General features: G+C 50.9%; 1 protein-coding gene across 1 annotated transcript in view; it reads right to left on the bottom strand.

The window, feature by feature from the left end:
* Positions 1-10,097: 10,097 nt before the first annotated feature.
* The window catches only part of ASRGL1 (asparaginase and isoaspartyl peptidase 1), a 19,445-nt gene continuing 15,077 nt past the window's right edge, over positions 10,098-14,465 (bottom strand). Inside the window, exons 2-4 of the mRNA XM_060175753.1 lie at positions 14,248-14,462; positions 12,233-12,343; positions 10,098-11,306 (exon numbers count right to left, since the gene is read on the bottom strand). Coding sequence (XP_060031736.1) covers positions 11,101-11,306; positions 12,233-12,343; positions 14,248-14,462 — 532 coding nt within the window. The 3' untranslated portion in view covers positions 10,098-11,100. The remainder of the gene's footprint in view (positions 11,307-12,232; positions 12,344-14,247; positions 14,463-14,465) is intronic.

The raw sequence follows: 14,465 nt of genomic DNA, 5'->3' as shown, positions 1-14,465 counted from the left end.
GAGGGGGGCTTTCAGGTCCTGGAGCACAATGGTGGAGGAGGTGGGGGAGGGTAGGGGGGTGAGAGTGTTTTACAGAAAACGGAGAAATTTTACACATGTACCAACAACTGTATTTACTGTTGACTGTAAACTGTTAACCCTCCTCTCCCCCCGCCCCCCAAAAAAAGAATCTGGTCATGGAAGGGGCTTTTCCTGGAGCTGATGATGGTGGTCCCCCAGCCCCCAAGGCTGGACTGAGCACTGTGCCTGACCAGAAGTATAGCTATAGAAAAGGAAGGGTCTGGTTTGCTCTGTTTGGCTTAACATAGGGGAAAAGGAAAAGTCACCCAATGCAGGCTTGGGGACATAATTCAGTGGTAGCACATGGGACTTGCGTGTGAGATGTCCCAGATTCAAACTGAGCTGGGCACTCGTCACAAATAACACAATCCAGAGAGCAAATATGTGGTGTGTGGTGCTTACCAAGAACTTCTATGTACTCCTCCCCCCATTTTTTATTTGTGAATAATTGTAGGCTCCCAGATTGTTAGATGCTGGTCTTTATAGATCCACACCACACCCACCATCATCAGAATTCTCTGTTCCCACACCACAAAGAGAACCACCAGAATTCTCACAAAATCTTCTTTCCATCAAGAAGTGAGCCCACCTTTAATACCCACCTCTCAGGGAGGTTACTGGTTCCCCTTTTAATCATCTTTAAGGTGGAGCTGGCAGACATGTTAGGAGTGGGAGTCTGGTGTGCAGAGCCCTGGGCCTTCAGTGAGCCTGGGGGATGGGCAGTGAGCCCCAGAGGGACCTCAGAAACCAGCCAAAAGAATTAAGTTTGGGGTGTCCGCAGTAGGGAGCCTTGGAGGCTCATCCTGGAGGGGTGAGTGGGATGGGGCAGTCCTGAGGGAGCTGTGATGGGCGTACCTCCCTCTGTGTGGGCCCGGAGCCCCAGGAATAAGGGAGGTACATGTGTCTCACTCTCCTGCCTTCATCCCAGAGTCTGGGCCTTGGTGCCTGCTGGGCTCAGAAACTGGGCTATTTGTGGCATAGGTGTGCTCAGGACAATGGCGCCTTCCAGGCTAGCGGCTCCTGCAGAGCCTGCTGGGAAAGGAGGAGGGCTGAGGCCCAGTGGTTAGAGCTTCTAACTTCTCTCCCACAAAAGCTGGTCTTTTCCTAGGGATGTCTCAGCAGAGCAGGCCACGGAAGACTAACAGTCAGAAAGAGCCAGACATGAGGGTGGTTAGAAGCTACAGAGAGAGGCCGTGTCCTGCCCCAGGGACCATCTAAGTGTCTGTTTTCTGTAGAACAGGCCTGTTGGGACTGGGGGGGTGGGGTGGGGTGGGGGCTGAGAATGAGGGAGGTTTACCTCTGCAGGGGGCCCCACCCTGGGCCCCCACCATTTCTGCTCCAGAGCAGTTAGACAAGCATGCTGGAATGTCTAAAGAAGACAGGGACGGGATAGGGAAGGGCTTGAGAGGGGGTGGGGGGCAGGAGAGAGCAGCTGGGTTTTCAGTCATGTGGCATCCAGGGTGTGATCACTGTGAGAAGCAGAGATAAGGCAGAGGAGATGGCCAAGGAGATTGGGGCAGGGGTGGGGGTGGCCCTCACAAGCTGGTTGAGGTCATGGGGGGAGGAGGACATGGGCTGAGCAAGGGCCCAGGGAAGGGAGGCGAGGCAGGCAGAATGAATGGAAGGGAGGAAGAACTTGCCCTGGTCTTTCTTGCTTTGCGAAAGATAAACCACTTGGGGAGTGCGGGAAGAGGAGGGGGTGTTCAAGGGTTCACGCCTCCGTGCCCCCTCTTTCCGGGTCATTAGGTCATCAGTGGGGGTGGAGTGGGAGCCGAGAAAATGGTTCTCCAAGGCCAGAGCACCTCAGGGTTGGTTCTGGTCCCCGGTCTGTAAATACTTCTGGAATCTGGCTGAGAGCCTGGGAAAGGTGAAGAGAGCAGGTGGGGACGGAGAGAGAGCTGGGCAGGGGCTCCCCGTGGGAAGGCTACTGGGTGGGTCCCTTCCTGGTGGCTGCACACGGTGAACTCGGCCTCCACCTGCTCTTCCCTCTAGGCCTCGCTTTGCCAAGCTTCTGGGTGGGGCCTGGTGCTTTTGGCACTATTTCCCTTTGTTTTGCTTTCCCAAACCTTCGACCCAGCCCTGTTCCCAAGCCCAGCTCTGTGGGGCTGCAGCTGCAGAAGGGGACCTTTCTGTTAGAAATGGTTGGTCTGTGGCAGGCCACAGAAGGGGGAGCCCAATGCCCCCCCTTCCCTGAGAGGAGAGGAAGCGGCTGGACTGCGGTGCCCAGGGCCCTAACCCTCTGCGGGAGCTGTGACAGGTGGGGCTCGCTCGCACAGGAGACCTGGGGCACAGTCATGAACCTGGCAGGGATTCCCTCAACTGCTACAAAGCAGACACGTGCCCCTTTTATTGTGTTAAAAGGCAATTTGTTTATTTATCTGCCACCAGGGTTATTTCTGGGGCTTGGTGCCTGTAACATTCTATTTCCTTTCATTTGAACTTTATTTTTGTAAATAGTTGTTTTTTTATCATTTGCTTTTTTGGGGGTTAATGGTTGACAGTACAGTTGTTGACACATGGATACAATTTCTTTCCTCTTATTTTATTTTATTTATTATTGGAGAGACAGATTGAGAGGGGAGTGGGAGAGATAGAGAAGGAGACAGAGATAGATAGGGAGTTATACTTTATCGTTGGTGAAGTTTTCCCTCTGCAAGGTGGAGACCAGGGGCTTGAACCAGGGTCCTTGTGCTTGGTAATATGTGTGCTTAACCAGATGTGCCACCACCTGGCAACTCCCCATTTTTTTTTCCTCCAGGGTTATTGATGGGCTTGGTGCCTGCACCATGAATCCACCGCTCCTGGAAGCCATTTTTTTCCCCTTTTGTTGCCCTTGTTGTTGTAGCCTCGTTGTGGTTATTATTATTACCATTGTTGATGTTGTTCGTTGTCGGACAGGACAGAGAGAAATGGAGAGAGGAGGGGAAGACAGAGAGGGGGAGAGAAAGATAGACACCTGCAGACCTGCTTCACCGCCTGTGAAGCGACTCACCTATAGGTGGGGAGCCGGGGGCTCGAACCGGGATCCTTACGCCAGTCCTTGCGCTTTGCGCCACATGCGCTTAACCCATTGCGCCACCGCCCGACCCCCTCCCCATTTTTTTTAAAGCGAGGTGAGAGATACAGAGAAGGAAAGATGCCTGCAGTACTGCCCCACTGCTCATGAAGCTTTCCCCCTGTGGCAGAACGCAGGATGAGTTCAAACTTGGGCCCTCTCACATGCATTCTATGGGGTAAGCCACCACCTGGCGCCTCAGAGGTAACTCTGATTTTACTAAAAATTGCTTCCCTGTAGGACAACAATCAGGACATCACAGCAGAGCATTAGGTGGGGCTTTAGACCTGGGGGCTGGGAAGAAGCAGTAGCTCCAATCCCTTCTCTGTTCTGCACAGGACCCAGGAAGTGCTGATAATTGCACAGCCAGACACACAGTTCACTGTGGAAGATGATCAGTGAGCAGAAAACCCAAACCAACCTGCTCCCAGCTGCTTTCCTTGCTCAGCTGGGTCCATCTTGTTGCCCAGAAACCCTTGACTTGAACAGTGGGAAAGCAGGCTGATAAGAATGAAGTGGCCAAAGGCATTGTTCCTGGCTTCGGTGTGCCTGGAACCTTGGTGGGTTGGTTGCTGGGAGAGCTAGAGTTTCAGAAAGGGGAGGGACAGTGTAACCAGAGGTCATAGATGCTCCAGTTCCTCTCATTCCTTATCATCTTGCACTGTTTAATGTCTCCCACCAAATAAGCTGTGCCAGCCCCGGGCCAGTCCTTCCTGGTGTAGCATTGTGGGTCCAGGCAAGGCAGAAAGGCAGAATGGTGATGGTGCACTTGGTTGAGCGCACATGCTACTATGCGCGAGGACCTGGTTCAAGCCCCCCAGTCCTCACCTGTAATGAGGAGGCTTTGCAAGTGGGGAAGCAGTGCTGAAGGTGTCTCTCTCCCTCCCCCCTCCTCTTTTGCGTCCAGGGTTATCACTGGGGCTTGGTGCTGTGGGGTTGGAGATGGGCGCCAAATATTGAGAGCAGCTGTTGGCCCAAGGCCAATTGTTCCTTGTTTCGTGTGGATATTTCCACCTGTGCCCACCCTGTGATAACTATAAAAAGGTGGGACGAGAAGTGATCGAGGTCGCAGACTCTCCCTTTGCTTGGAAGGGTGTTGGCGGCCGAAGCTTAAGCTTCCCAATAAAGCCTCTGGCTATTGCATGTGATTCTGGTCTTCTTTGCCTGAGATCGGGACTTGGAACTTCTGGGCATAACACGTGCCAGCACTACGAATCTATTGCTTCTGGTGGCCATTCCCCCCCCCCCCCATTTTATTGGATAGAACAGAGAGAAATTAAGAGAGGAAGTAGAGACAGAGAGGGAGAGAGACAGATAGAAACTAGTAGACCTGCTTCACCGCTTGTAAAGCGTCCCTGCTGTGTGTGTGGGGGGTGGTGAGCTGAGGGCTCGAACCCAGATCTTTGAGCGGGTCCTGAGAACTATGAGTGCTTAATCGGGTGTGCCACTATTCTGCCTCCTCTTTTTCCCTCTCTATCCCTCTTCCTTTTCCATTTCTTTCTGTGTCTATTAAAAAATTATATGTATGTATAAAAAGGCAGATGCCTGCTCAGTGGTGTTGACATTTAGGATGAACCAATTCTCCTCACACCCCCCACCTGTGTCCTTCCTGGGTCAGCCCTCCTCCAGGGCCCATTCACAGACCTGCTACGACCTTCACCTGCAGTCCAGCCCATAGCGGCCCCACCTACATCCTTAGCTCTCCCAGCTGAATGAGCTCTGGGGGGTGGTACGTATTGGCATCCTCATAGCTGTGACAGTTTGAGGCAATAAAGGCTGAAGAGAGACTGCTGAACAGAAGGGGTGGGGTGCACTCCCTCCCCATTTCTGATGGGAGGGACTCAAACTCCCAGACCACCTTCCTTTACTCTCTGAAACCCCTCATCTTTGGGGGACTTTGTTTTAGGACCTCCAGTGAGTGCCCACAACTGTGAATAATACTAAACACTGTGTAGACTGTACATTTCCCCTTGTTATATGTACCTGTAATAAAGCCCAGTGAATAAGGGAATAGCCGCCACCACCCATAATAAAACAGAACAGCACCAGGTGGTGGTGCATCTGACTGAGCACCTGTTACCATGCACAAGGACCCAGGTTCAAGTACTCAGTCCCCATCTGCAGGGAGAAAGCTTCACGAGCAAAGAAGCAGTGCTGTAGGTGTCTCTTTATCTCTTTTCTTGTCTAGCTCCTCCTCCCCTCTCAATTTCTCTCTATTCTATTAAGACAAAAAAGAATCTACACTAAGCCAGTATGATACCACAGACATGTAACCTGAACAATATGCTATACTCCACAGAAACAATGGGCAAATATTTGTAAATACAGATAGTTACAGAAATTAAATAGTCAACCCACCTCTGTGACCTTGGGAGAATGACTGCAGTTTTCCATGGAGGGAAAGGGCACACAAAACTCTGGTGGGAGTGGCGTGGAATTACAGTCCTATTATCTCACGGTTTTATAAATCAATATGAAATCACTAATAAAATCAAAAGCAGAAAAATGAACTGGGTTGAGCTCAAAAATAAAACAAAACAAATAAGCAAACAAAAGCCAACCCCTCCCAAATATACTATCCATAAAAAATTAGGTGACCATAGTCTCTCTCTCTCTCACTATCTGATTATACATAGTATTTTTGGATTTGGGTTGCCCTTGAGTAACTTGAACCATGGAAATGAAAATGGGGCTGGGAAGGGCTGTAACTTTTTGTGCTATAAAAGAACAGGCTACAAAGGGCATTACTGGGAAAAGGTTCTGATTTCTTCTCAGGACTGCTCCCCACTCAGGCGAATGCCTCTCTGTGCTCTGGGCTGTTCTAGTGCAGGCTGCTGCCTACCACGTCAGGAGTCAGGCCAAGAGATGATCTGTCTGTCTTTCTGGCTGGAAGAAGCATGAAGGGTAGTGTCCGGGGCTGCCTGGCAGTGCTTAGCTTGGGCATCAGGCAGTGGGCAGAGGACTGGAAGGCAGCTTCAATAATCTTTTGTCCCCCACCAGGGTTTTTGCTGGGTCTTGGTGCTGCTATACAAATCCACAGCTCCTGGAGGCCACTTCCACACACCCCTCTTTTAAAAATCTGATAGGACAGAGAGAAATTGAGAGGGAAAGGGAGATAGATAGCTGATAGAAAACATGAAGCGGTCTCCCTACAGGTGGGGAGCAGGGGCTTGAACCTGGGTCCTTGTGCACTTAGCCGGCTGTGCCACCGCCTCAGCCCCCCGGTTCAGTCATCTTAAGGGGCAGAGACAGGGCTGCATTCAATGGGTTCTGTATGGGTGTTTGGTAGTTTTCATTGACTTGACAAGGTTTCTCTGATGTAAATTGCAGTGTTTGTGTAAAAATAAAGGTCAGGAATAGAAATTCTTTTTTGGTTCCATTTTTTTTTGTGTGTGAGTGTATGTCAAACCATTTTTTAAAAAATGTGACTAATAGTGGTCTACAAGATTGTGATTACAGGGTAAAGTTCTAGAGGAACAGAAACTCTCTTTCGGTTCCAGACATTTGGAAAAATGAATGAATGCCCTTCTTCTTCTTCTAGCGTTTGCCCTTCTTCCGTAGCCAGTCAACAGCGTCAGGTTGAGCCTGATGTCAAGTTTCGAGACCTCCTTTGAATCTGGAGAGGTGGCAGTCGTTGACTATGTGGGTCATAGTCTGTCTGTAGCCGCAGGGGCAGTTCGGGTCTCTGGCTCCCCAGCGATGGAGCATAGCGGCGCACGGGCCATGGCCTGTTGGATAGCGATGGAGGAGGGCCCTGAGACAGTTGGACTCTTACCTGGTGGTTTGCTGCCCTCTTGTGGCACATAAGTAACATTTAAAAAAAATCTTTTCACCATTTTATTGGGGAGTTAAGGTTTACAATTTCTCATTTCCCCATGATAAGTGTCTGCAGAACAATGTCCAGCTTTGATCCTGTTCCACCATTATACCCCAGGACTCCAGTACCCTCTCTTTAAATATTTATTTTAGTATATTTATCAGATAGAGAAAGAGAGAAATTTAGAGGGGAGAGATAGAGAAGGGGAAGAGGCCTCGAGACACCTGCAGCTCTACTTCCCCATGTGAAGTTTCCCCCTGCAGGTGGGGACCAGGGGCTTGAACCCAGGTCCTTGTGCACTGTGATGTGTGCACTCAACCAGGTGCACCACCGCCTGGCCCCTGCCCCAATACCCTCTTCAACTCTTCCATCTCCTCCACAGTCTTTTACTTTGGTGCAACACACCCTACCTGGCCCAAGTTTCACTTTCTGTGTCACCGTTCTTACCTTGTTTCTTAAGTTCTACCTGTGAGTGAGAGCATCCAGTATCTGTCCTCTTTTTGGCTTATCTCACTGAACATGATTCCTTCAAGTTTCATCCAAGATAAGGCAAAGGGAAGGACTTCATCATTTAAGAATAATTCTTTTTTTTTTTTTTTACATTTCTTTATTGGGGAATTAATGTTTTACATTCAACAGTAAATACAATAGTTTGTACATGCATACCATTTCCCAGTAGAGTAGTAGAGTAGTTCTTTTTAACACTGTTATCTTCTTAGAGATTTTTTTTTTTTTCATTGCCACCAGGGTTACTGCTGGGGCTTGGTGGGGGCTCACTCTGGAGTCTGCGCACAGGGTAATAATGTGTACACTCAGCTAGGTGCGCCGTTGTGGTTCCCTGAGAACATTTCTCGCTCATTTATTTGTTCTGCAGCTATGGGATAGGTTACCGCACAACATCTGGCAGGAAACAGATGACTGACAGACAGAGACACAGACATTCTGAAATACATTTCTGTCTCTGTGGATGAAATAGCCAGGCTGGTGGAGGTGATTTTTCACAGAGCCAAGTTTCTGGAGGCAATGATATAACTTGGTCACCTTGCGTAGCACTCAGGGGCTGACAAACTGGAGGTTGCTGGCCAGAGGTCAGTGTCATCTCCAGTGGTCTGTGTGAGCCAGTTACAGTGTTGAAGTCCTGATCCCTGGGACCACAGGACGTGGCTGTCTTTGGAGCTGGCATCTTTCAAGAGGCGAGCACGTTAATAAGAGGTGGTTAGGATAGGCACTAACCCCCCTGGCACCCTCTGAGAGGGGGAGACATGGGCACAGACACGTACACGTGGCAGGCCAGGCAAGGATGGTCCTCTCCAGGCTAGGGGAGAGGCCTTAGGAGAAACCTGACCTGCTGACACCTTGATCTGGGACTTCCAGCCTCCAGGCTTGTTTTGAAGTCACTGCATACTGAGGTTTCCTAGGACATAAGCATATCAGCTCCCTTCTGGGCCTGGCCAATTTCTGTACTTGTCCAAAGGCCTCCCTCTCCCTCTTTCTTTTCCTTCCTTCCTCCTTCCCTCCTGTCCTTCCTTTCTTCCTCCTTCCCTTTCCCTCCCTCCCTCTTTCCTTCTTTCCTTTCCTTTCTTTCTGTCACCAGGGTTATCAGAGGGGCCTGGTGCCTGCATGACTCCACCATTCCTGGAAGGTGGCCATTTTTTTCTGTTTCTCATAAGAGACAGAAATAGGGAGAAAAAGAGAGACCTGCAGCACTGCTCTACAAACTGAGAAACTTCCTTCCCCTGTAAGTGGAGAACCAGGGGCCTGAACCCTGGTCCTTGTGTAGGGTGGGTGTGCCATGGCCCGGCCCCAGGCCATGAATCCTTAAGATACCATTATGCAGTTTTTTCTGTCATTTTACAGACACGGCAATATTAGACTTAGCAGCTCATGACCCTTAACCCCTAGAATAACTTCCTCCAAGGGGTTGTGGGGGGTGGGGGATGTGGCGGACATTCAGCTTACAAAAGAAGACACAGATTACAAAAGAAGGCTCTGGAAAGACCAAGCCCTGATGTCCCCAGATGCCCTGCCCCTGCCCCACCCCAGGACCTGTGGTTGGTTATCCACACAATGGACCTTGGAATTCCTGAGTGCTTGGCCTGCATTAGGGCCCAGATGCAGAGCCGTCTCCATGCCCTGAGAGCCTTGGGACACAAAGGTGTACAGAATTTCATTTTTATTGCCACCAGGGTTATTGCTGGGCTTGGTGCCTGCATGGCAAATCCACTGCTCTTGGAAGCCATTTCCACCTCTCCTTTTTTCTTTACTAGATGGGACAGAGAGACAGGGAAAGGGGAAAGGGAAATAGAGAGAAGGAGAGGCCTGCAGACCTTCCTCACTACTCAAGCTTCCCCTCTGTAGGTGGGGAACAGGGGCTTGAACCTGGGTCCTTGCACATGGTAGGTAACGTGTACTCAATGAGATGCACCACCACCCAGTCCCCGCCCCCCCCCCCCGACTTTCAGATAATACCTTAACCTAGGGGACAGAATGCTGTAAAGTGACCCAGCTGTGATTGCACTTTACGAGCTTGTGCACAGAGTTTGGGGTGGGGCTTTTGGGCCCTCTCAGCCCTGCCACTTTTCTCCCACCAGGATGGATGTTTTTTGGGGAACAATAAACCACTTTCCACCTAGACTTTGAAAGGCTTCTTCCGAGCCACAGAACATTGTGGTGAGCAGTGAGTTCTGTTCTTTCTCTAGGGAAGTGATGTCTTTTATAGATAAAAGTTCTTAGAAGTTAACTTGCCCCAGCGCCACACAGAGGCAGTGGGGAGGCAGAAGCGGGATTCAGGCTCAGCCCAGTCCACAAGTACCAGCTCCTTCTCTTTGACTTGGAGTAGCAGCGGGCATGGCCCTGGAAGGTCCTGGGACAGGGGCTGCAACTGTGAGGCCCTGTGAGGCCGCTTTTCCCCAAGAGGAAGAAGACAGGCCCAGTACTTGCAAATGGTGGCTTGGTTTCTTCCTCTGTGCTTTCAGAAGCAGCTTGATTCTTTTGCGCAAATCATGAAGAGTCCACGAGGTGGGACGTGAGATCACATCTGGGCACCCCCCACCCCTCACACCCCTGCTCCAGCCCACCTCACCCCTTCAGCTGTGAACGTGTGCACCTGTTGGACCTTGTGTGCACTCTGGCCTTTGTCAACAGTGACTCCTAACCACACTGTGATTCTTTCAAAATACATTTTATTAGTGGCACATGGAATTTAAACTTCAGCAATTTCTTTCCAGAGAGCAAGGTAAGCCCTGACAGGCAGATGCATCACAGCAGAAACACCATTTTTAGTGCCAAGAGAGATCAATAGGAATGTTCTCCATCAAGGAAATGACTTTCTTTGCTACAAACCCAGGTCACAGGGGGCAGGGAGGGTCCACAGCACTGGGGACTTTGAGAGTCACCTCCACATCAACTGGCCCCTCCTGTCACAGGAGAGCCCTAATTCGTGGGTCACCACGATGACCCAGCTGGGGGTCAGCTCTGACCACAGACAGACACACAATGAGTGGGTACAACAGCTTTGAGCCCCAGAAAACCCTGACTCCAAGCCCCCGTAATGACCTCCTCTCCAGACTAGTAAATTATGAGATACGGGGCAGGGAGTGGGGCCTTTAGAATATCTGGACTCACGACTACCTTAGTGAGTCAAAGGAGGCCTGAGCTGTCTTGGAAAAGTCAGCTTAGCAGCAGCTCAGAGCCTTCCCATGTTCTCCTAGTTCTCTGGCCTCCTCTGAGGACTTCTGCCTCTGTCCCATTCTTATTCTCACACCCCCGGCCTGTCCCCTTTGCTGACTCCAGAGGAACATCTGTGCCCACCTTTCCAGCCTCCAGCTCCTGTCTCCGCCGGGGGCCTCCCAACTGCAGGGGCACTTCCGGCACGGACCCAGTCTCTGCCAGGAAATACCACTCCCCCTCTCGGACCTCTGGCGGGCTCAGTGGTTTGTCCTATCTGCTGGTCTCAATCCTGCTTTTAACACGGGGCATTTCTCTCAGCCCTTCAGAATCCGCCCCTCAGCCAGACATTCCAAGACTTATTGATCAGGGTAACAAAACGAGTGACAGACTGCATGATTTTTCCACTTCTAGATCTAATTGATTAGACGGAGTCTCCACACCGGGAGGGAGGCTGTGCTTTGCCTCCAAGTGAGCAGCTGGAACACAATCTCCTGGGGGCTTAGGGCAGGTTGGTGATGGTGGTGTCGTGGAGATCGATTCCACAGTGCACCTTGCCGTCCTTAGCGGCCGCCCAGGGCATGGAGGCCGAGGTCCACTTCACCGCCCAGTTGCCGGCTTTGCTGACCAAGATGACGCCGCCGATGCCATTGAGCCGTGACTTCATGTAACCCAGCGACTTGTCCGCAGCCTCCTCGACCGACATTCCTGAAAGGGAGGAGAGGCAGACACATCTGCACAAGTCTTCTGGGAACTGGTTTCTATTTAAAGCTTAGAGAAGGAGCTTCATCCAGCCCGGCTTCTCTCTCTGGCTCCCTGTCTCCTGAGATGCAAAAGCCAAGTCTTCTAGCTGCTTTTCTTTTTTACTTTGTTCCACCAGGGTTATTACTGGGGCTCAGTTCTAGCCCTACAAATCCACTCCTCCTGGTGGCCATTCCCCCTCCTCCGCTTTTTTATTTCTACTTTATTTTTATATGACAGGATAGAGAGAAATTGAGAGAGAAGGGGAGATAGAGGGAGAGAGAGACACCTGCAGACCTGCTTCACTGCTCACGAAGCGGACCCCCTGCAGGTGGGAAGCTGGGGCTTGAACCTGGATCCTTGCTTAACCAGTGTGCCACTGTCTGCCCCCCTCTAGCTGCCTTTCTTCTTTTAAAAAATATTTATTTATCTATTCCCTTTTGTTGTCTTATTGTTGTAGTTATTATTATTGTTGTTATTGATGTCATCGTTGTTGGACAGGACAGAGAGAAATGGAGAGAGGAGGGGAAGACAGAGAGGGGGAGAGAAAGACAGACACCTGCAGACCTGCTTCACCACCTGTGAAGCGACTCCCCTGTAGGTGGGGGAGCCAGGGGGTCAAACTGGGATCCTTACGTCGGTCCTTGTGCTTTGCGCCACATGCACTTAACCCACTGTGCTACCGCCTGACTCCTTCTAGCTGCCTTTCTATTCCAGATCTAAAACTTAAACTGGGGAGGACTGAATGTTTAAGAGCTTAAGAGCCAAATCTAGCAAGCAGGCAGGCAGGCAGGCAGGCACGCAAGCAAGCAAGGGTTACTTCTTCTGCTTCTCCCCTCTTTTGGAAAGAGCTTCTGTGGCCTTGTTTTCAGAGTCCCAACTGTTCTGCGTACCTTGTTCCACGTGGAAGAGAGTGAGCCTGGCCAGATTCACCTTCAGGATGCTCTCCCCGTGGCCCGTTGTGGAAATGGCTCCAATGTCATTGTCAGCGTAGCCTCCAGATCCTACTCAGAAAAGGCACTGGGGTTCAACTGGGCAGCGGTGATCAGGAAACGAAAGCCTACATCACCAGCCTTACGCTAAGGACACGTCAGACCCCAGAGAGCGCTCAAACAGCACACACAAGTGGAGGCAGGTAGGGGCTCTCACCTTGGGATGCGAGAGGGAAGGCATAAGCCCATGTCAAGACTCGGAAGGGAGCCTTGAGGGAGGCAGGTGCATTCTTCAGCCAGGGAGCCCAGGGGTCCTGGGCCACTTCTCCCCGGCCCCCGGTGCCCAGCTACTCACTCACCCACCCCTGGGAGTTAGAATGCAGGCCAGTGTTAGTGCACAGCCCGTCTCCGTCAGCGGTGCTTTTGAATTAGATGTGTGTCACAGCCACAAGTAAAAACCTGTATCTTTGGCCCTCAGTCTGTTACTGGAGCCCAGCCCTGCTTATCCACAGAGGGCTGAGTCCACACCCCCTCTCCCCCTTGGATACCAGAGTCCACAGATCAGGTGGGAGAGAGAGCTTGATGGTTCTGCAAAAGACTTTCATGTCTGAGACTTCAAAGTCCCAGGCTAAATCCCTCAACACCACCTTAAACTTGAGTTGAGCAGTGCCCTGGGGAAAAAAAAAAATTGGCAGCAGCAGGGGGTGGGGGTAGGTAGCATGATAGTTATGTAAAATGGCTTTTGTGCCTGGGGCTCCAAGATCTCAGGTTCAATCCTCCTTATCACCATAAACCAGAGCTGAGTGCTCTGGTCTATCGGTCTTTCTGTCTCTGACTCTTTCTCTCTGTAGCTTTCATTAAAACAACAGCAACAAAATCCCATGGCTCGAGAGCCCTTATAGGAACCGGCACTGTCTCTGCAGTGAATCCACACAATCCTCCCACATGCGCTGAATCACCCGGAGACAGAGCGCTAGGTCTATAGCAACTATGCAATCTGACTTTTATGTGGGTGGCTGCCACACTGCAGTGTGGATGAAATGACAAGGGGAAAAAAAAAAAAAGCCACACACATGAAGTGCAGACACAACCATCCTCACCAACTCTACAGTGCATTTATTTATTCATTTGTTTATTCATTTATTTTCTGTCAGGGCTTCACTGGGGTGTTCCATCTATAATATTCCGTCACTCCCGGTGGACTTTTCCTGTTTTTCTTTTTCTTTCTTTTTTTTCTTTTCTTTTCCTAGTTAGTGTGTGAGAGAGACAGAGAGGGAAAGAGAAGGAGACACACAACAGCCGTGCCCCACTGCTCGTGAAGCTTCCACTTTGTGGGGTGTTGGGGCTTGAACTTGGGTCCTCATGCCTAGTAAAGTGTGTGCTATAGCAGATGTGCTCTTTCTTGGTTCCCACAGCACGACTTTAAAAAAAGTTATTTATTTTAATGAGAGAAATACATACACACACACACACACACAGTCCAGCTGATGGTAGTGCTGGGGATTGAACCTGGGAGCTCAGAGCCTCAGGCCTGAGCGACTTTTTGTATGGTCACTATGCTGTCTCCCCGGTCCCAGTGCACATTTTCAGCCCCTGGTTGGCTGGATTCGCAGCCCAAGGACACGAGGGGCTGACAGTACCTGACCCTTTGGGAACAAGTCTCAGATGCTGAAATGGCAGCTGGTTAGGAGGGAGAGGCATCCTGGAGTATCTTGGGGCAACTTTAGCACCCCTCTCTGTGTCTCCCCGAGTCATCTTAAAAGACATGCACTTGGGGCACAGCAGAGTGGCTTCCAGATACAAAATGTCCTCAGAGTAGAACTCGAGACACCCCCAGCCAGCCTAACGGCTCCTTCCAGAAATTCTGAAGCTCCCACCAGCTTAAGGAGGGGAACGGAGAAGAAACCAGGAGTGGGTAGGCAGAGGGCAGAGATGGGGACCTGGCGAAGGGGACAGTGGGCATGCAGGGGGCCTACCTACACAGGGGGAGTCCCCGACTCGGCCCACCATCTTGTTGCTGGTGCCTCCCGTGGAGGTCGCGTATGCCACGTTTCCACAGCAGTCCAGGGCAACGGCACCCACGGTCCCCAGGTTTCTGCCCAAGACAGACAGACAGACAGACAGACAATAAATAAATAAATAATTAAATAAAAGGTGGCAGGCTGAAGATGAGAGGTGTCCCCAGCAGCAGCTG

Source organism: Erinaceus europaeus, chromosome 17 (genome assembly GCF_950295315.1).
Source record: "Erinaceus europaeus chromosome 17, mEriEur2.1, whole genome shotgun sequence".
In the NCBI taxonomy this organism is placed as follows: domain Eukaryota; kingdom Metazoa; phylum Chordata; class Mammalia; order Eulipotyphla; family Erinaceidae; genus Erinaceus; species Erinaceus europaeus.
The sequence above is the reverse complement of the archived record's forward strand: the minus strand, read 5'-3'. Positions and strand labels throughout refer to the sequence as shown.